We start from the raw sequence: 23,000 nt of genomic DNA, 5'->3' as shown, positions 1-23,000 counted from the left end.
GGAGCTCACATAAGACCAACAGGATGTCTGACCCTTGCTGATGAAAGCAGGGTGTTTGTTGAATGTCAGAGCTGAATTAGACATTTATTTGGTGGTGAAGTCATTTTTTAACTTTTTTGTTTCACTTCCTCCCCTCAAAAACTGAAATGTGACTTAAAGTTGGACCTTTGTATGGCTCAAATTCTATTTAGATGTTTCTTGTATTATACGCATTTCAAGAGTCTTATTTTCCCTGACTCCAATGCGGCAGCTTACTTATATTATTTGCAGATGATTTATAGCTATTGGTAGCAACCAGGTCCAGATATTTTTCCAGGCTCTCATGAGTGCTCATCCACTCATGTCAAGTTCAGCATAAAAACTGCAAGTTGGCCTTGGTCTGACTGAGATCTCATTGTCTATCGTAACTGACTCTGTCTGTTCAATTTACAGCGCACATGAGGTGGCTCTGTTGATTCTAAAGGTTTCAGGCAGATTTGATAGAACCCGGCAACATAAGCTAGCTGAAAATATGATGGGATCAAAACTCTGCCACTGTTTATGACACTGGAAGTAGTGCAACCAATTGACTATAAAAAGTCAATAAAAAGCTTTGAACAGAAGATGAAGTAGATATATATATACATATATGTATGTATATATATATTTATATATATATATATATATATATATATAAATATATATAAGTAGTACATATATATATATATGTACATTATTATTATTATTATTATTATTATTATTATTATTATTATTATTATTATTATTATTTTACATATTTACAAAAAAATGTAGAAGCTTTTCTGAATAGGTTTAGGCCAGCTGAGAAGAAGGCCTTGCTGGCCCTGGCAACCCACCACCACCACCAGAGCGGTCTCCAGTTATGTTACTCTCCATCATTTACACTTCTGCCTGGTAAATTACTTTCTGTTGACAAGGAAAACATTTTGGAATCTACTTGTTTATATTCAGGTTTATGAACAACATGCCAAATCAGCTAAATCTGCTCCATAACTGCTTGATCTTTCAATCTTATAGTCATTTATAAATCACCACCAGCTACCTTTCTGTCGAGCATCTGGTCATAAATTCAGCATGACATTAGGAGGATGTCCTTGGCTAGCCAATTCTATTGATGCTCTAAGAAGGTTTTTTTTTTATTTACTTTAATTGTTTTTGTCCTGGTTTTCTTGTTTCACTTGAGTACCTTAATCTGTTTCCCTTTCCTGCTCATCACAATTGTTCACTGCTGTGCTTTGCGCTCAGGACAACCTACCTATCTTTCTTTCGTTATCCTTTTTTCTCCAAAGTGCCCTCTCTTGCTGACTGGCTCAATTTGTGCTGATAATCGGGTTGACTTAAACACATGCTGTATGATTGAGTGATACTAACAGGAGAGGAATCCAAGGCTTCACTCGCTACAAAATAAATCTTCCTCACATTTGGAAGGGGACATAAGAGACTGACCTCCAGATCTGTATGTAATGAAATGAAGGCAGAAAATGGGACATTTGTCTGTATTCTCTGAAACAAACAAACTCACACACCCACTTTTTGTTTTCGAAATTACTTTAATTGCCTTCAAAAGATGATGCAGCTTCACAGTGTTGAAAAACACACATTGTTTTTTGAAAAAACCTACATGTCACAAAAGGTATAAATCATACAAGAGATGTTTTCAAAAGTCAAGTGCTTGGACACCAAAACAGAACATTGAACAGAGCAATATATATAGTTACTGTAGCATGTACAAGTTAATACGCAGTACACTGGGCTTACACCAGCTATTTTCAATGTACACCAAACACCATGGCCTTCTATAATTACTACATTCATATCGGTTTGTATGTACAGTGGGGCTTTTATTAGATTCTCATTTTGGTGTGTGCTTAACTTGCTGGCTATACTTCCATATGTAAATCATAGGAAAGCTTAAAACAAATACAAGAACAAAAGAAAAACATCAATAATTGCGATTCTGATTGTGGTTATGATTCATTTTCTCAAAATTTGGAAAAAGCTAATGCTTTACAGTTCATAAATCATTGATACTCTACCCTTTAAAGCATCATTCTTGACCCCTCAGCTCTCCTCGGCTCTCATGATTTGTCAACTTTTCTTTTAATGAGCACCTGCCAGATTTGGTCAATGATCACCGCAGCACTCACCACCCACATCCCCACAGTTTGTATGCAAAGCCAAAAATGAAGAGGACATTTGTTTGTGAAGTTCTAGACTCGAAATTCCATTTAATGTGCTGCAGAGGGATCACTGACGAGAGACATAGGGAGCGGACTGTGATAGTGTCACTGTGCACTGTACAACAAAACATAACCATGCCTTCTAAGAGATGTCCCATGCGTTGAACAATGATGATCAGCCAGTATATACTAAACTAAACACTTCAGAGAATTATGGACGTGTATGCGCTACTCTCAGCAGAAGCGAGAGGATCTACAGACGGTTTGCAAAAGTACATACAATCGCACGGGCACGTGTGGCTTGCAGCTACAGGCTTGTCGAAGAAATACAGAACTGTTTAAAAAAAATATGAAGTGTACAAAGTTATAAAACACCGTTGAGAAGTGTTTGTTGGCGTAGAAACAAGACTTGAGGTCTTGCATTATAAAGTTGTGTTTCTGTTGGATTGCGACACCTTGCTACAGCTCCAGTCAGCTCACAGACAGAGCTTGTTTAGGTTCCATCTACACTTGGCATCGTGCGGACCCAAATATGTTTTTATTGCGCCTCAATGATCACGTTTTTTCCCGATGTAACAATATACACCCTGATTTAGTTTTTATTTCTGTTTTTCTTCTCACAAATCTGTCATTAGCTGTATTCAAGGCGTTCCCGAGACTCCCAAAGTTTGCCTTGCCCTCTCTGAGCACTACTGCCCACCTCTGACGCCCTGAATCAAGCACTGCAGCCTACTGCTCACGGCACAACAGTGTTATGCGCCAAACACTGCCTTTTGTTTTTTCTTGTAGAATGAAAAAGAAAATACCTTGAGTGAGTTAAACGCCTGGGGCCTGGTGGTCCTCATAGTCAAATCAAGAGCTCTCCTACTTCATCCATATCAGCTGATCCAGAGCAGCAATTCAGCTGACAGCTCAGCTGCTTCCTCTCCAAGCGTCCACTGGCAAACTGAACATCGGAAGTTTGTCCGACCCCCACCCCCCTGCACTGTGCTGTTCCATTTCACAACCTTCTGTCAGCTTCTCAGTAGTCATTGTTTGCTCCCTCCAATATGGTTTGTGTTCAGTTTGTTTTAATGTTTACCCTGCGACTCGTCCGTTACTTTGATATGTCTAATCCCCTCTTCCTCCTGTCCTGCGTAGCCTCGTGCCCGTGCCCAATTGCACTCATGTTTGGCACCTGGGTGTCATTGTCTTCCCCCCACTCTTCTCTAAAACACCTGTCCCATCCACTCATCCAGTCGGATGTTTCCTACCTCTCATTTTCTGGAGTTTATCAGGAGTTCTCTGTGCGTGACTAATCGCCATTTAATACCTCTGCCTTGCGATTCGCTGTGTGATTTTTTCATCACAAGCTCCGCTTATAATACTCGTCCCTTAACGGCTGAGCAGCAGCATGTCTCCGAACGAATCATTCTAATTTCTGTCCTCACCGATTGCTCCAGGTGCTTGGTCCTGCCTCATGTTTGCCACGTGGGTACATGATTGAGCAGGCGCAAAAGCCAAAAAAATCCCAACTCCCCAAATACAAGTAGTACAGTGTAAACAGGTCTCTGCGTGAAACAGAGTATATAGTGTAAGCCCCTTGAGATTGAAGCTAGTGGTTAAATTGCAGAATCAGTGTAAATTAGTTTAGAATTTTAAAGTTGAAATCGAGGTTTACAGTTTTAGAAACCTTTTGCCCCCTGTTACATATTCATAAGTTAACGCTGTAAATGTAGTGATATCAGGAGCCAGTCTCTGCATAAATCTGCTGATGTGAGGAGAAAAGGTGTGCAGAGCGACACCATTCATGCGTCTCCTCTCCGGAGATATCGTTCCTGTTGCTGTGTTGTCCTGTCAGCCAAGCATTCATAAAAATGTTGAATGTTGAATAATGAATAACAGCCTCTCTCTCATGGACGTTGTATTTTGTGAGAACTTTACAATGGTTCCTGTCTAATGGTTGAAGTAGACTACGGCTGATAGTCACCGGGTGAAGAATACAGAGTGTGAGGTTTTGGTTGTATGGTTGCTACCAAGAGACCAAGAACATCCTCACAGCTGTGCATGTCAAAGACACCGCAGCTGCCATATTTACCTTCGGGATCAAATTGCTGGCTGAGCGACCGGAGAAGGCAGAAAAGTATAACTGAGACTAAGTGACAAATACAAATAATAGTTACGTCATCGTTGGTTATACATAGCCAACGCTCAACTCTGTGTTAATGCAATTTAGGCTCAACGTACATAAAGCAAAAATGTAGCTCATTGGGTTTACAAATAGTATTTGAGCTGCCATAAATGTTTAAACTCATGCAATATACATCAATTAATGTCTGTTTTAATGGTCCCACATTATGCAATATTCACTTTTCCACTTGTGCCTCTATGCTGTCAATGAGCTCCCAAGAAATGAGGAAAAAAAAATCTTTTTACTTCTCTTGCTTGCCACTTTTTCACCTTTTCTTTCAAAGTGCCTGCTAAAATACGTGAATCTCAGAATGACCACTTTCTGATGTCACAAAGGGTACTGTTAGTCAAGTGTTTGTTCTACTTTCCGAGTGTCCTGTTTTTATTCGACTGTCGAACGTGGATAGCATCTAAAATGTCTATCTATTTTTTTTTATTGTTTTAAACAGATGGCTAGACATTATCTTGGCCTGGGCCAAGATGTTCTCCTGGGGCCTGGGATGAGAAATACCAATTTGAAAATTAAATAAAATTAGTTGCATTGACCCATCTTGTCCTGCCTTACAGTGTGTGTTGAAGCTGAAATACTTGCTGTCAGATCCGACTCTACTTCTTATTGTCAAGATTAACACTGCAGGAACTCAGAATTTGACCATTTCTTATGATTTTGAGATCCACCGCCCTGGCTCTAAGGCACTTAAGCATTTAAATGTTGTCTTTAATGTATGTCAGTGCACCTGAAGGGAGCACTTAAACAGAAGTTTGAAGGTGGACGGGAAAATAATAATGTGTTTTTGTTCAGTGATCCACTATTCATCATTGTGCCGTCATTTATTTATTTTTGTTATTTTCTGGCTGTTGTTTGGGGATTTTTGTGAGGTGTATGTATGACATAGATTGTATCTGAAACTTGTTTTCAACCTTGCTACATATATGTTAATGTCACCATGATTCACAGGCTTACTGCATGTGTGTTAAGTAGCTGATTGGCTCAAAACAAATCTCTGCGCTCAGGAGTGGCAAGGCTGTCAGGTGGCGAGTCCATGCAGCACTTCAGGTAAAAGCTTTAATAGTTACGAACAAACTACCTCAATTATGGCCCAGCAGTGAATTAGTAATGAAAAATGATTCCAGGACTCCAGTTGGGCACTCTTAGTTTGAAGATGTAGGGTAAACAGTACCTTTGTTACAGTAATTGGAGGCAGTAAAGATGAATCACTTTTTCTCTCTACTTTTCTTTCACTCCAACCTTTCACTCATGAAACAAGATTGGTTTGGCCAAACCTGTCAGGATCTTTGGTACGTGCACTGAGATTATTTCTCCAATCATTTCAGGGAAGCTGACCTTGGTGGGGAGTGACTGAGCCTGGACAAAAAGGTCAAATGTAAACTGATGGAGCTTCTTCACCGTCTGGAACGAAAGGAAACACACACAATGAAACCAACACTATTTGATACAAGCTGCTTGTACACGTGCAGTTTCAACAGTGACACATGAAACTTGACTCGGGGAAAAACACAAGGTGCACCCTGCGTATGCTAACCCCGTAACCAAGAGGGCATGTTGGAAAAAAAGCAAGGACCGGAGCTCTCAGAATAATAGTTAACTTGTCCATTAGGCTCTCTACCCTCATATTTGTTTTTGAAGCTATCTCATTCTGCTTGAATGCAGCAATTTTCTGTGCACTATTAAAAAACAATGCAGCATTTCCAGCGATTTAATTGGGTCTATTGCCAAGAAATGTTTTAGGCAAATTAGCAGAAGTACAACCCTTTGCTTCCTGCTGCTGTCCCTGCTCGTCTAATTTGACCAAATGGATGCCCATTTTGGTTTATACCGCACTCAAAATTTCTTAATCCCACAGCAGCAAATGTCTAGCAGGTCAGGAAAAACTGTGTGCTAAAATGATGCCAAGACGAGCGCCTCACCACTTGGAGGGTGTCCAAGAGCCGGGTCAGCTGGTAGAACCTCTGAGAACAACTGGCGGCCATTCGATATTTGATGAGTCGATCGAGTTCGTTGATGTAGGTATGACGCAGTTCATCAAAGTACTTTTGGCTCTTCAGACCCTCAACTGGAACTGGTGGAAGCACAGAAATGCACTAGTCAGATCACAGGCAAAGGAAAAGAAGCTACCACTATGACTTTGGAAACGAATGAAAAGCAAAGTTTTGTTTTGCTGCTTTGTGCGTTGGCTATACAGGACCAAAACCCACTGATGCTGAAGAGAAGTAAGGCCTTCATGCAGAGGAACTCTTCCTGAGTGATCTGCAGCAGGAGGAACTCCTGGGAGATGTGTCTCATCCGTAAGCAGTGTTCGTACATTGTGGAGATGTGCATTCGATGTCTGCAGGTTGAGAAAAAGGGGGGTGAATGTGTGATAATAGGGATCTCTAAGTCAGGAAGCAAAAAGACAAATTGCCATTTGTTCTGAAACGAAGAGGACAAGGTGTCAGAGGTCAGAACCCTGCATTAATGGTGCTGGCCGACACTAAATCATTTTTTATCACAAGACAGATATCCACTATGCAACCTTTGGACATCAATAGTGTCACTTCGAAAGGACAATTGATTTAGAATAAAGGAACAGCTTTTTACTTTAACATCAGCAGCACAGCAAGCTTTTATATTGATAGAGGTGATTGGATACTTTGGATTCATCATGCCTGTTTGGTCTTACTTTCTCGAGCAGAGAAAATGAGCTGTAAAAAGTTTGCTGTCCCTATCAGCATGAAACGCACATGGCTGGAATCCTTATGCCTTGTGCATTATGATTCAGACAAATGGACAATTTGTAAGATAGTTTGATGATAAAGGCAGAGATGAGGTATGTAAAAGCAATTGTAAAAGCAATGGAAAAGAGCACGAGAAAAATGGAGTTTAATCCAGTGCAAGAGATTTCAGACGTGACAATATTTAAAAGCATATCAGCATGCAATTCATCATGCTCACTGTTAAACTGTTGCAAAGTTGAAGAGGTGGTGACTGAAGAGGTCTGTTGTCACCCATTTGACTCCTAAGCTCCTGAAGGCTTTTGGTTTGGATGAAGTAAATTTTATCATTATTATTATTATTATTATTATTATTATTATTATTATTATTATTATTTGAAAGTGATAAATAAACAATCACTTTTGCAAAGTAATACAATACATGAAAAGGTCAGATTAACATCTCAGGTGATGACATGGTCGACATTCTTACTGAAGGCTCGATAAGCAGATTCATATAATAATAATAATAATAATAATAATCATAATAATAATAATAATAATAATAATAATAATAAATTATATAATATGAATGTTCACAATCATGTCATTGTGCAACCACGTTTTACATTTGCTGTGTTTGCTTGAAAAAGATGCTCTTAATCTCAATGGGATCTTCCTGTTTGTCCTTGGAGGCTTAAATAAAAAGAAAATGCCCAATTAAATAACAGTGATGCCAATGGCTACTTGGCTACCAAATAGCAAAGTAAACTGGAAATGAAAGCGCTAGCCAGCAAGTCTGTTCAACATTGGAAAGAAAAAGAAAGCGCTATGAAATTTTAAATGGAAGCTCTTTTTAGGGAGCTTTGGAACAAATTGCTGATATCAAGTTTATTTATCATGAACACATGATGGCTCTATCTACATCAGCTACCTGGAAAAGGTTTACAGTAAGTGGCAAAACAGCACGGTTTAGGTATCTAGGTTTAGGCAATTCATGCATGTTGTCGGTTGAAGAAATTTGGTTATGTCTGCAGAAGCCCTTGTTGTTTGTCTAAGAGTTAAAATATTCCACCACTCGTACTTCAAGTGGAACTAAACTTAAGGCTTGAGCAAGAAAACAAAGTGTCACTGACCGCAGGCAGACCTGTATGTGCGAGCAATGTACTAGTCCCATGATGTTTCAATTAGATCAGCGACTTAATTTGTCAACACATCTGGTTACGACAATTGAACTGCAGGCTTCATCATGCAACACTTTTGTAGAGGTCAGGTTTATGAGGAGAGCTGCTTATTTAGTTCACTGGCAAGGACCAGTCATTCCACTCCTCGTGCCAGGCTGCAATTATACTGATGGGGTTTGTACCCCTCTTTAGCAGAAGCCGCAGCTTGGCATGAAAAGGTGGCGCAGCGCATATAAAAGACACTTTAATATCTTGTCTCTCAGGAACTTGAATTATCCTCCTCACTGTAGATCCAACATGTCAACTGCAGCCAAGGATATGCATTTTGCAGCCTAGCAGAGGTTATTTTAAATTTCAGGATATCATTTTCAGTCTTTCCTGTGGTCATAATCACAGACTATTTATTTTTCTATCTATCTATCTATCTATCTATCTATCTATAATAATATAAATAATCTAATATAATAATCTATCTATACATATATGTATATAAATATATACATATATATGTGTATATATATATATATATATATATATATATATATATATATATATATATATATATATATATATAATATATATATATATATAAATATACATATATATATATATATATATATATATATATATATATATATATGTATATATATATATATATATATATATATATATACATATAAGGCATTAGTGTGTGTCAGACAAGTACATAAACACTGAAAAGCTCAGATTCTGATCTAATTTTGAGCCCAGTTTTTAGGCTCAAAATGTTGATATATTAATATATTGTGTTCCAGTTCTGGGCATTAAACGGATATTAGAAGAAAGCTCAGCTTAGATGAAGTCTTTCATTCATCAAACCAATTAAAAGGGGTTTTCATAAAAGTGTATTTTCTTCCTTACAAATATAAATATAAACATACTATGGATTGATAACCTGGCAGTTGAGAAAATGAAACATTTCAAGTAATCTTATGGTGTATGAAATGAGTGTTTTTTATGCGTTATGTCAACTTGTTATGTTTGCCCTTGAGAGCTTTAAGTGTAGTTCCATCCAGTGCGGAAGAGAACTTCATCTTGGAGCTCTGGAACTGCTACCCTCAACATGTCCATTGAGATCCAAATTTTCAGAAAAAGAAAATAACCAGATGACAGACAAAGTGCGCACAGAATCTGGCTAATACAATAGGGGCTATATGTGAGTAACCAAGATTGTAAAATTTGGATAATTAACAAGGACAGAAACCAGAGAGTAACAAACGACGCAACACGCTCATAAACCAAATTCTAAATTGAGTTCTACTAAATTAAATTCTACTAAAGCCTAAGCGCCAATGGTTTTGTGTGCTATTGCTATGGTTGGTTTCCTGCTTAATTGTCCTATTTCCTGAAAATTGTTTTTTCATGAAGCTCTATTTATAAGGAGTTCAAACACTTCTTTCTTTTTGTAAGCATGACTCTGACTCATTCACACATTTATGAGTTATCTTCAGTAAATTTCAAATGAGAAAACGTGATGAAGTAAAGAAGTATGTTTACATTTCCCTTAGTTTTCAATGAGCTCTAAGAAGAGAGATAATCTTTTTCTGAAAAAAGGAAAACATGATGAACAGGTGAAAAGAAGTTTGGAATTAAATGAAGAAGAAAGAGGAGCACTGGAGGCATTTCACCGTAGAAAATCTGTGTATGATGATTAAAATTGATGATTTATCAAAGTCTTCAAAAAACAACACAAAAACAAAATGAACTTGAAATTTGACTTCAACCAATCATAGGCTTTGTAAAAATATATGTCACTTATTTGCATCTACAAATGTGCTCTGTTTATTGTACTTAATAGTTTCGATTAAAAAAGGCATAGCAAGGAGAGTAAAAGATCAGAAAATATCTGCATTTCTTAAACGCTCATTACACTGAGGAAAAACATGTAACCGGCACATTTTTCTTGAATGCCAATAACTTAAAGCGACATTCATAACTTATTTTTTTCCGCTCTCTCAAGAAATACCCACAGATTTAAATACATTATATTCTACTTGAAATCCATGGCGACAAACATTTGATGGAAGAAATCAGCCTATTAATATTCCACTCCATCACTCAGAGACTCCTTGCCGCTGTTGTTGTCTGTGCTGAGTGATATTGAGATCCGAATCAGCCCGGCTCACCACAGCCATGGGAGTTTTAAGGCTGAAAAACTAATGTTCCTCACTTTAATCTCGCACTAACAAAAGAGCACCTAAGGAGGAAATTGGATGAATATGGTTCTAAAAAGCCTCTGGCTATTTCTACTTTACCAAATTTGAGACATGCCTTTGTGTTTATGCATGAGCAGGAAAACAAATGAAGGGATGATGGACAGAGAAAGAGACAGAGGCAGTGAAAGTGGTGTCTGTATTATGTGTGGGAGGCCCCGGCCAACACGTTGGGGGTGATCTCTGTATGAAACAGCAGGCACAACAGACCCAACGAGCCCACCTCTGATAGGATCGCCTCATAATGGAGCTGTACGTACTCATTGAACACAAGGTCCGGGGCAAAGTAAAGCATCCTGCCGTTGACGTTTTTGTAGGACCTCCATCCCAGGCCAAACACCATCACTCCCATCCACGAATGCTGGATGACAGTCATTTGGTCGTCCACGTGGAGGTTTCTGAAACCTGAGCGACATGAATATTATCAGTACACTTGTCACATTTTGTGTCCTTGTAGTTGTTTTTTTACATCATAAATTCCAACTGATTTTAACTCAGACTGGGACCTCATGATTTTTCTTAATGCTCACTCGAAACAAAGTAATGATTATGAGATATTGCTGCTACAACCTGGAGCTGTTAGCAATTATTTCATTTTACACAACCTTTGCACAAGCCTAACACTATCAGATTTTTCAATAATGTGACTAGCCGTGCTGACTGCGTGATCAAGTTTGCTTTTAACAAGGGTAGAATTGTTGTCATCAACACAAACTGTTATCAAAAGAAAAAAGAACATAAAACCAAATCGACAAGTCCTGGTGATTACACTCCCACTATGACTTTGGGACCTGGCCAATTGCATCTCATGTAAATGTCCAAACAAAAAATAAGGGACAAATGGGCACCAACTCCAGCAGACCACACTGCCAAGTCAGAGAGGCCACCCTCACTTTGCAAGGGGACTCTTCACACGGAAGGTTTATGCAAGAACTGCCCTGGAAGTTTTATCCTCCTCAGCCGTTTATTACGGCCCGTTTTTAAAAATTATTATTACGCATTTCTTTTCATTACGGCTTATCTAAATGCTTCTGATCTCTTCAGCTGCTCGGGGCTTGATGAGGTTATTGGTTTGTTCTCAGACCCTCCCAGACCTTCTGGCTCTGTATCTCTACCCTAGTAACCCAGCAATGCAGATGAATCCCTGTGAATACAAGTCTTGCACATCCATCTTGAAAAACTCCAGTCTAAAGCATTTTAGCCAGTGTTGGATTGTGCAACCAAACAGTATGGACTTCAGCTTCCTGTATAAAATGGCATCAAAACACCTGACTGCTATGACTCAGTTGGTATCATTTTGGGGTGGGCATTCCCCCTACCAGACAAAACTAAATGTTTCCTATGGGTTCCTGCCCCAGATGGACATATAACATAAATCCATCTGCTGGTAGCTGTTCCAGCTGTCAGATTATCACCTAAACTCACAGCCACAGTGGCCTGTCTCACCCTGTTCTGTCTTGCAGATGTCAAAGTCAGAGCTCTTGTCCAAAAACTCAAGTCCTGAAGCATTCTTCTTTTCCTGCTCTTTATGTGAAACATCCTGAGATTGTCTGCATCACTTAACAGATACACAGACTGCTGATTCAAAATGGGTATTCTTTTTTTTCCTTTTTTCTTTTCTTTCATTTTTACACAAAATGGATATATCATTTTACAGAAAAGCATTTTTTTTTTTTGACCGTGTGTATGTGTATATGAGGTGTCTGCAGCAAGGGTGCCTTGGGCCAAAATTGAAACATTTTTACATCAGTACAGAAAAAAGAAAATCCAAAGGTTTCTCACTGCGCTCCCTCTTTGTCTGTTAATTTGAAAATTCTCAGCTACGTCTGTTCATACTTGCTGCCTCCCTATGTAAGCGGACACTTTGTTGAACTTCCTTCCATGGTTCACTGTTCATGATGAGCTGGTAACAGAAGCGCGCACGTTTTGTGGTGTAAATGTGATGTGAGATATATATATATATACACATATATATATATATATATATATATATATATATATATATATATGTATATATATATATATATATATATATATATATATACATATATGTATATATATATGTATATATATATATATATATATATATATATACATTGCCAAAGTCAAAAAGAGAAACATAAAGAACAATTTCTTGTGAATTTATGGCCCCCTACCTGGCAACCCTTTGGCCCATTTGACCACTTTGACCAGTTGCCTCTCGCCCAGTTCATTCAGGCTGGTGAGCAGGGTGGCAGCCGAGTCCGGCTGGCAGTAGTCGTGACCTGCATTCACCACTTCTGGCTCAATGGACTCAAGGATGTTGATGAAGACCACCTGGGAGTTGAAACTCGGACCGGGTTTTGGGGAGGCGTTCTGGGCAGATTCGAAATGTTCCTGTGCAGGATGATCCTCCTCTGGGTTTTTTTGTTGTCCGATCTTCTTCAGTTTCCGAGCTGCAGAGAGGGGGATCAACATGGACACTCAATTAAGTTGTCACAGTAAAGGAAAAGGAGGTTCAAAAGTCATTTTGAGCTCTTTCATCAAACATCTGATTGATATTAAAAAGCTTGAGAATCTCATTTCCGTATCAGCATATTTTTTGGGGGGTTTTTGGGTTTTTTTTCATGCAGGACACAAAAATCAGAGGAAGAATTTCAGACTCTAATTTCATCAGTTCAACTTGAGACACCTGACCACATTTTAAAGATTCTTTCTTTCAACACTTGAATTTCCTCTTTATTTCATTTGAACCTGTTACAGATAAACCTTGGACATGGAAACTAAACAAGTGCTGCTCTTTAAATCAAACCTCAAGGTTACGCTTTTGAAATAATGATCACAATCACAGGCAGCCAGACGAAAAAATTATTAAATGCTCTTCACCTATCATTGTGAAACAGTACAATGTGAACGTGGCAAAAATAACTTGTTTATCTGTCTTTTTTTCAACTTTCATGAAAACTAGTAAAATCAGCACAGCTGTGCTTTTGAAATATTGTAATTCTACTTTCCAAATTATTCGCTAGAAATGTCTCAGACTGTAACTGTGGATTTTAAGTAACCATTAATAGGAAATATCAATTTTACCCGACAATACGCAGACCGATCCACTAATAGATTTGAAGAGACTGAATCATGTTCCATTTGAACGAGAGCTCTGCAAGAGATGAGTCTCATCTGGCAGAAAAACCTGCGATCATCATGTGTGAGCATTTATGACAAAAAAACCCTAAAACTTATTTTTTCCCCTTCTGCCTGTCATTCCATGTCAGAAATGGGGAGAAAGAAATTCTGTGTAGAAAAGACATTCCTGAATTTTAAAACGCAACTAAATTAAGTATTATAATAACGGTAATGAACGTGAACACAACTCATACTAGTTGAAACAAAGATGGACAAATAACAATGTAGATTATATAATATGAACCTATGTATTTACACACACACACACACACACACACACACACACACACACACACACACACACACACATATACATGTAAAAAAAAAAATGTCCTTGGAATAAATACCTCCCCATCAATCAAACATAGAAAGCAACAATTTCTGTCCCACAAATGCTGAGATTCCAGAGAAGATAGTTCCCCGATTTGACAACCGGCAGTTACACACCAAATTGCTGCAGCAGCTTTTTGATTTTCTGGAATGGGCTGTACAGTAAGAAGACATGCAATCACAATGGAGTGATTGTATTTAGTCAAGCTGAACTTAAAGCCAAAAAAGGGGGAACCCATAGGAAACATTTAGTTTTGTCTGGTAGGGGGAATGCCCACCCCAAAATGATACCAACTGAGTCATAGCAGTCAGGTGTTTTGATGCCATTTTATACAGGAAGCTGAAGTCCATACTGTTTGGTTGCACAATCCAACACTGGCTAAAATGCTTTAGACTGGAGTTTTTCAAGATGGATGTGCAAGACTTGTATTCACAGGGATTCATCTGCATTGCTGGGTTACTAGGGTAGAGATACAGAGCCAGAAGGTCTGGGAGGGTCTGAGAACAAACCAATAACCTCATCAAGCCCCGAGCAGCTGAAGAGATCAGAAGCATTTAGATAAGCCGTAATGAAAAGAAATGCGTAATAATAATTTTTAAAAACGGGCCGTAATAAACGGCTGAGGAGGATAAAACTTCCAGGGCAGTTCTTGCATAAACCTTCCGTGTGAAGAGTCCCCTTGCAAAGTGAGGGTGGCCTCTCTGACTTGGCAGTGTGGTCTGCTGGAGTTGGTGCCCATTTGTCCCTTATTTTTTGTTTGGACATTTACATGAGATGCAATTGGCCAGGTCCCAAAGTCATAGTGGGAGTGTAATCACCAGGACTTGTCGATTTGGTTTTATGTTCTTTTTTCTTTTGATAACAGTTTGTGTTGATGACAACAATTCTACCCTTGTTAAAAGCAAACTTGATCACGCAGTCAGCACGGCTAGTCACATTATTGAAAAATCTGATAGTGTTAGGCTTGTGCAAAGGTTGTGTAAAATGAAATAATTGCTAACAGCTCCAGGTTGTAGCAGCAATATCTCATAATCATTACTTTGTTTCGAGTGAGCATTAAGAAAAATCATGAGGTCCCAGTCTGAGTTAAAATCAGTTGGAATTTATGATGTAAAAAAACAACTACAAGGACACAAAATGTGACAAGTGTACTGATAATATTCATGTCGCTCAGGTTTCAGAAACATCCACGTGGACGACCAAATGACTGTCATCCAGCATTCGTGGATGGGAGTGATGGTGTTTGGCCTGGGATGGAGGTCCTACAAAAACGTCAACGGCAGGATGCTTTACTTTGCCCCGGACCTTGTGTTCAATGAGTACGTACAGCTCCATTATGAGGCGATCCTATCAGAGGTGGGCTCGTTGGGTCTGTTGTGCCTGCTGTTTCATACAGAGATCACCCCCAACGTGTTGGCCGGGGCCTCCCACACATAATACAGACACCACTTTCACTGCCTCTGTCTCTTTCTCTGTCCATCATCCCTTCATTTGTTTTCCTGCTCATGCATAAACACAAAGGCATGTCTCAAATTTGGTAAAGTAGAAATAGCCAGAGGCTTTTTAGAACCATATTCATCCAATTTCCTCCTTAGGTGCTCTTTTGTTAGTGCGAGATTAAAGTGAGGAACATTAGTTTTTCAGCCTTAAAACTCCCATGGCTGTGGTGAGCCGGGCTGATTCGGATCTCAATATCACTCAGCACAGACAACAACAGCGGCAAGGAGTCTCTGAGTGATGGAGTGGAATATTAATAGGCTGATTTCTTCCATCAAATGTTTGTCGCCATGGATTTCAAGTAGAATATAATGTATTTAAATCTGTGGGTATTTCTTGAGAGAGCGGAAAAAAATAAGTTATGAATGTCGCTTTAAGTTATTGGCATTCAAGAAAAATGTGCCGGTTACATGTTTTTCCTCAGTGTAATGAGCGTTTAAGAAATGCAGATATTTTCTGATCTTTTACTCTCCTTGCTATGCCTTTTTTAATCGAAACTATTAAGTACAATAAACAGAGCACATTTGTAGATGCAAATAAGTGACATATATTTTTACAAAGCCTATGATTGGTTGAAGTCAAATTTCAAGTTCATTTTGTTTTTGTGTTGTTTTTTGAAGACTTTGATAAATCATCAATTTTAATCATCATACACAGATTTTCTACGGTGAAATGCCTCCAGTGCTCCTCTTTCTTCTTCATTTAATTCCAAACTTCTTTTCACCTGTTCATCATGTTTTCCTTTTTTCAGAAAAAGATTATCTCTCTTTTTAGAGCTCATTGAAAACTAAGGGAAATGTAAACATACTTCTTTACTTCATCACGTTTTCTCATTTGAAATTTACTGAAGATAATCTTTAAAATATTTTGGTTTTGGTTTCTAATATATATTTTTTAGTTTCAGGTAAGTCAAAATAAACTCCAAAACCGATTAACCAAGATAATAACTGTGCCTTAATCCATTCCCTATTATTGTTGACCCAAGGTGAAAACAAACTTCCCGCAGCTTCACTCTCATTAAAAACTGCAGCCTGGTTTTTGAGTTCACTTTGATAAATATTGAAACAACACTTTTAGACAGGTCTTAAGTCGTCGGGGTTGAGAGCAAACTGCAAAAATGATATAGGGGGATGAGTCTGTCGCTTCCACGCCTGATCCAATTACAAACACTCCAGATAAAAAAAGTTTAATTAAAAATGGTCTCCCCTGGATTTTCTACAGTCACACAGGCAGCCACATGATCTTTGTGGAGTACAGTGTAAACACGCTGGGTTGAGCCAACCTTGAGATCACAGTTGAAACCAATATAAATAGAGGGGTGCATGGCATTTGTTGCAGCCACAGGTTACAGTAAAGGCAAACAGTTTGGCAGTCACCTACCTGTCTATTTTCCCATCTTGTTCTAACCTCTGTGATTAGCAGTCTTTCTTACTTTCCTAATAAGCCTCTTGGTAAGACATAACCAGCTGATGTTTTTATGTTAACTTTCTGCATCTCTTTCTCTCAAACTCAACTGGTCTGGTCTGGTGAGTTCACTCTAAGGATTTTCTCTAAAAGTACATTGTGCATGTACTTTTCATGTACTTTTCTTATAACAGCTGTCCAAAATACAGAGCAAGTTGCTTTTATTTGGTTGAACAATGTACAATATGGCAAACATTTACTGCAAACAAAGTGTTGGCGCTCACAGCAACAACCTAATTTCCGCCACACACCCACTCCTTATTGTTACCAATGGCTGTGCATTGAGCCACTCCAAACCTTTACAGCACGAGTTAAAATATTTCAAAAAGGGAGATGCATTAAAAAAAAAAAAGGACCCCAAGTAGAAACTTAATATAACTGTGTACAAATGCAGCTCCACATTATCTTTCCACCACATTGAGCACCTGGTGTCTCTAACCTTCAACATGCCCTTTAAAGCCCAAAATTACTGAGATTCTAAACTTGGGTTGTTACAAGTGGCTACATTATAAAAACACTTGTCAGGTCAGCACACTGGTGAATGAAGAAACAAGTAAATGAAAATTCTAACTGAATGGATCTGGATTATCAGTTGAAAAAAATATGACATTATGATATTTTTGCATATATTAGATTACACCACAATCATCGCTGCATTACCGCAATAACTGACAGCTAATTAATTTGCATGCTGACATGATTTGTGATAGCACTTTACATTATGCCACTCGTGTATTGTCAGAAGTAAATATCTTCTGTGTACTTTTTCCTTTTAAGATGACAAATCTTCAGTCGTATGACCAAGTAATGATTCTCTGCAGGCTAAGGGACTTGCCATGTCTTTATATTTAAAGCAGGTGGATCATGTGGCTTTCTTACCAAACAACTAGCTGTAAGAAGGCATCAAGTCAGATGAGGAAGAGATGGTGAAAATTTCCACCCGTCTTGTATAAAAAAACATTTAGAATTTCCCCAACCGAAGAATAAAGGCCTTCAGATTGGAAAGACATGGCAATTGTGTGCAAAATTGATCCTTGACTTGTCCGTTTATCTCTGAGCGACAAATAGTCGGAAGTTGTTCAACAAAAAAATAAAATAACTAAACTAAACTGAGCGTTAAAGACACTGAAAGTGGTCATTTATGAAAAAAGGTTTGATTATAACCTAAAAGACCTAAATGGTCATGCCAGAAGTGTTAATATGTATAAATAAATGACATTGTTCAATGAACTCACCGCCTCTCTGCCATTTCACCCACCAAGAAGTTGGATGTAAAATGGAACTCTTGTAAATTATTAACTCAAGTGAAATGGTAGCTGAAGAAGCATTTGTGTGCACTGCAGGTTACAGGCACAATTTGTTCTGGGAGCTTCATGAGAAAAGTGTCCTGCTCCAAAATGAATGTGGGTTAAGGTTCCAAACTGATAAGTTGAAAGCTGATTGGTCTGATCGCCAGCAGAAGATGAGGAGCTGCAGATGTTGCCTCAAGCCTTCTTTAGGTTGAGGCACATTGAGATGCTACAAGCCAGTTTCATTTCTTAGGGAACGTAATTAACATTCCAAAAACAACAAGGAATTCAAATTATGAATTTGGATTAAAAAAATGACAATCCAGGCATTTATGACAAATGCCAATCTGCAAATACCTGATGAAAAAATAGTTTATCTTTAAAGGGCACCTATGATGCTTTTCCACTTTTCTGAGCTCTAAATACTGTTACAATGTTGAACCCTAGCTTCAAACGATTGTCAAATAATAAGGTTCATGCATTTGGAAGTGAGCCCTGCAAATTGTTGGGCATGGTTCTAAATGCTCTGTTCACGGAGGGTTTTTTTTAACACTGGGAACGCAATGACGTGATTGCGTTCCGGATCTCCTTTCATGGCCAAGCTCCGGCACACTCTCGGACTGGTTCCGCCCTACCCCGCTCTTCCCCGGAAGTGATGTCGCTGCTCCAAGAAATGTTTTTTCGGTGTCAGGGAAATTAAAAAATATAAAATAAAAAATACAGAGCGACTACCGAAGCACCAAGGACCACAACCGTTGGAGTGGAACGAACAGAGAAAATGTTGGAGGTTTGTTCAGCCTAATGCGGATGCGATGGAACAACGGTCTGCAGCCAGACCCCTCTCGTCCGGTCGGCAACGGGAGTGAGACGGGCTCGACTCGGCCCCCTGGTGGACGACGAGAGAATAGTCAGCCACGGCAATATTTGAAAACATGTATGAGGACTGTGAGTGTATTGTGACCTCAAGCAACATTAGTTTTAAGACTACTTGCAACGTACAACCGCTGAATCGTGCTGATGAACTGTTAGCCACCACCGCTAACTCCGTGCTCTGCTTGTTATGTGTGTTGTGTTCGCTAGCAGCGAAACTGAAGAGGCAGCGATTTTGACTCGCAAGTTTCGCTCCTAATAGCGATGTTCACGCTGCCAGCATGGTAACATGGGTTGTATAGAGCTCTTCCTGCTTTGTGCTTGGTGTGGACGTAAGTTGTGCAGATATTCTTGTCTAATAATAAACGACTCTATGACTGAAGTGATCGTTTCAGCGTACATATTTTCTCTGCTACGACAGTGTTTTGATACAAGTCAACAGTATGAAACCAAATCATTCTAAGCCCTATTAAAAAGTCTCTCAAAAATACAAAACAAAAACACGGTCAGTACACAAAGTAAAATATATTTCCGGGGACACGGAGGGCACAAAAAATGCCGTAACTTGTAACTCAGCCCACGCTGGGTCCGTACGAAGCTGGATTAGCCGGTAAACAGCTGCTAAAGGGTGAAGCCTTCACGACGGTAAGTGTTTAAATTGTGCCGGTTTCGTAAAGTTTGCCGTTTACTCTTCACTTCCGCACCGGCAAACTGAGGAAGTGAGGCTCAGCAGCGACGAAGAGTGTGACCAATCACAGCAGAATGGACCGGGCAGGGGCGTACACCGGCAAGGCTGGGGGTGGAGTGAAGTGAAACAGAGCGTTTTCGCGGGATGCAGTAAATACGAGGAAACAAGCAGCGAGATACACAAATCTAAAAAGCTTTCAGCGCGATAAATTGTGTGTTGCTGCTCGGGAAGGGCCGGATATCAAATACAAAAGCCTGAAAAGTAGTATAATAGGTGACCTTTAAAACCTTGGAGTTTGAAATCACGTCAACAACAGCTCCATTAACTTTCATTCAGGTGCCACAATATGGAATCACAGGAGTAAAAATAAAGGAATAAATAAAGAAATAAAGAAATATAAAGAGGAATAAATAAATGAATGAATGAATGATTAAACACAAATATAAAGGTACGTTTTGTCTTTTCCCTTTTGTCATTGTGATAGACATTGAAAAAACAATGTCAAAGGTTTATACCTTTTCCTTTTGCCTTTGCTTTTATCATCTGGCAAAGGCAATCAGATGGCTGTGGTTGTGGCTTTCCGACCAGGATTAGTAGTCGATACCTGATCGCTCCAATGGCTAGCATAGCTAACTCCTTGGGCGCATTTCCACCAGTACTTCTTGGCTTCACGGTACGGCTCAGTACGAGTGCGTTTCCACTGCAACTGTGGTTTGCCGCAGCAAGGCGGACCAAACTTCCCTTAGCGTTTTTTATGTCTTCCGTGTCCCCAGATTAATATGTTTTACTTTTTTGTGTTAACCATCTTTTTTTTCAAAACATTTTTGTAGGGCTTAAAGTTCTTTGTTTAATACTTTTGACTTGTATCAAATCACTGTTCTAGCTGAGATTTATTTATTTGTTTTTATTTATTTATTCCCGCTTCCAGGAGGCCAACTGGCATGTAATGATACTTGGGGTTTAATATTTGGCATAGGCCTTTTTCTCTCCAGTTCAAACACTGAACACTTGGTTTTACAATAGCCCACATCATTAAAGAAATAAAAATCGCTGACTTGCTGTCTCCTTCGAAAGGATACAGTTAGCAAGTTAGTGAAGGAGTCTATCCTAACAATATTAAAAGTAATGGTTTTTGTGAGGCAAAGTGGGGACAGATGATTATAACATGTTGGTACTTTTCAACACAACTTTGCTGAACTTTGCTGAAGCACCCCCAAAATAGGGTGAGCGTCGCCCATGGTTTCCCAACAGCTGTCTCCTGCTCTCAGTCATATCTATCACTTGTATACACATCTTCCTGAAAAAAGTTATGGTATGCTTTTCATTCATTTGCTTTGGCACAAGCCACGGTGACCCAAACAACTAAAAAGGAAACGATCCTGAGATATTTAAGTACATTTTTAGCGGCTGTAACTTTTAATGTAACGATAATTTAGCCATAAACCAGTTAAACTCCAGCCATCAGAAGGAAAATCAAAGTTTCATAAAAGCATTTTGACTAATGACAAATTTTATGCCTCCGCCTCCATAAATGATTGTCGCAAATCATCTCTGTGAAATGCAGAAAATGAATCCCATGCCCGAGATGAACATAAGTGTGAAGAGGCTCCTTTTAGACACAGCCAGAAAAGGTGTACCTTTTTACTTACAATCACAGCATCAGATCGCATCTTCCCTCGATGGGTTTGTCAGTGACTGGTGGCCAAATTGCCAGCATGTCTGCGCCTTTAATTCACATGTCTCATGTCAGCTTTGTGCTTCCAGCACAATTTTCACCGTTCACAGAATAGGAAAATGGAAGAGAGTGAAAATTGAACACAGGACTAAAATTAGTCCACTACATGTCAATCTTTACAGCCTAATATGACGAGCAGGTCTGGGTGACAGTAAGGAGAAGTGAATGGAATGGGCCTAAATTGCATGGCAGCTCAGCGAGGGGTTTGATTATCAGTAACATCCCCTATTGTGATGATGCTGCAATTGAGGGGCGCCAGCCAAGATGTGCAGTGAAGAGAGGATGAAGTACTTCTCTGAGGAAACCACTAATACTTTAACTCTTGGGACTTCACTTTCTTAGCTGTCTTAGCTGTGGTGACTTTTTTTTCCGCACACAGTGCACCAATGGTTTCTTACAACACACACACACTGTGTGTGCGTGCGTGTGTTAGTATATGCATATATATGTGTATTTACACACACAAACACATCTCTCTCTCTCTCTCTCTCTCTCCATATATATGTATATATATATATATATATATATATATATATATATATAAATATATATATATACATGTATACATTGCTTATAAACATTACTTATATGTAAGTGCATCCTCTTTCTAAATAGAATAATAGATAAAATACAGTATTGCTGACAAATAAGTGAGGTGTTTTAAAGCAGCAATATCCCTGGGAAATAAAATTACAAAATCATAGCAGTAATATTCCTTTAAGTGTATCCAGCTCACCTCCGAGTGTCATCCCAGCCTCGAAACACTTCCTCAGACGACAGGATGGGCAATTCTTCCTCCGTAGCTTATCAATAGTGCAGTCATTTTTGCTTGCGCACAGGTATTTCTGTTTACCTGATTGGAAGAAGACAACGTGTCACTTATGACGACATACTTGTCAATTAACTCCTCACAAGAGAGGAAAGTCCATCCTTTCCCTCTTTGGTTTTCTGCTCTTTTTATTTTTTCTGTGTTGTTTTAAAGAGTGTGTTCGCTAAAAAAAACTGTTTTGGTGATGTCACAAAGGCCACAAATACCTCATACCAACAAAGAATATATTTTAACAGGAAAACAGAGGGTTATTGAAGCTGTCTACAAGCTGGTCCTCTGGAGTGGACACAATATTGAAGCTTTAAATGAGTAAAAATGTATTGAATGAAAGTTCACAATTGGAAGATGCCGTGTTCATCTGCCCAAACTAACCTTCTGCGGCTCTCTTGAAGAAAACCTTGCAGCTGCCACAGGTGAGGGCGCCATAATGGCAGCCAGAGGCCTCGTCTGAGCAGATCAGGCAGGTCCTCTGGGGAGGAAAGAAGAACTCCATGGGGAAGGTGTGCTCTCTGTCAGCCTCAAACCTGTGGCCAAAACATAGGAGAAATGTGCATATGAGAGAGCCTCGTCAGGGAAGACACCAACTGTTGAGCCTTTGCTCACTGACAGTGAGCAAG

At 39.0% G+C, this 23,000-nt stretch overlaps 1 protein-coding gene across 1 annotated transcript in view; it reads right to left on the bottom strand.

Annotated features, from left to right (window-relative positions):
- Positions 1-1,548: 1,548 nt before the first annotated feature.
- The window catches only part of LOC142884590 (androgen receptor-like), a 28,344-nt gene continuing 6,892 nt past the window's right edge, over positions 1,549-23,000 (bottom strand). Inside the window, exons 2-8 of the mRNA XM_076020342.1 lie at positions 22,756-22,907; positions 22,291-22,407; positions 12,672-12,950; positions 10,776-10,920; positions 6,585-6,715; positions 6,297-6,448; positions 1,549-5,778 (exon numbers count right to left, since the gene is read on the bottom strand). Coding sequence (XP_075876457.1) covers positions 5,620-5,778; positions 6,297-6,448; positions 6,585-6,715; positions 10,776-10,920; positions 12,672-12,950; positions 22,291-22,407; positions 22,756-22,907 — 1,135 coding nt within the window. The 3' untranslated portion in view covers positions 1,549-5,619. The remainder of the gene's footprint in view (positions 5,779-6,296; positions 6,449-6,584; positions 6,716-10,775; positions 10,921-12,671; positions 12,951-22,290; positions 22,408-22,755; positions 22,908-23,000) is intronic.

The sequence above is a fragment of the Nelusetta ayraudi genome, unplaced genomic scaffold, assembly GCF_046127955.1.
Source record: "Nelusetta ayraudi isolate G7.1 ecotype Tasmania unplaced genomic scaffold, CSIRO-AGI_Nayr_v1 ptg000011l, whole genome shotgun sequence".
NCBI lineage: Eukaryota > Metazoa > Chordata > Actinopteri > Tetraodontiformes > Monacanthidae > Nelusetta > Nelusetta ayraudi.
This window is presented reverse-complemented; position numbering and strand designations above follow the sequence as displayed.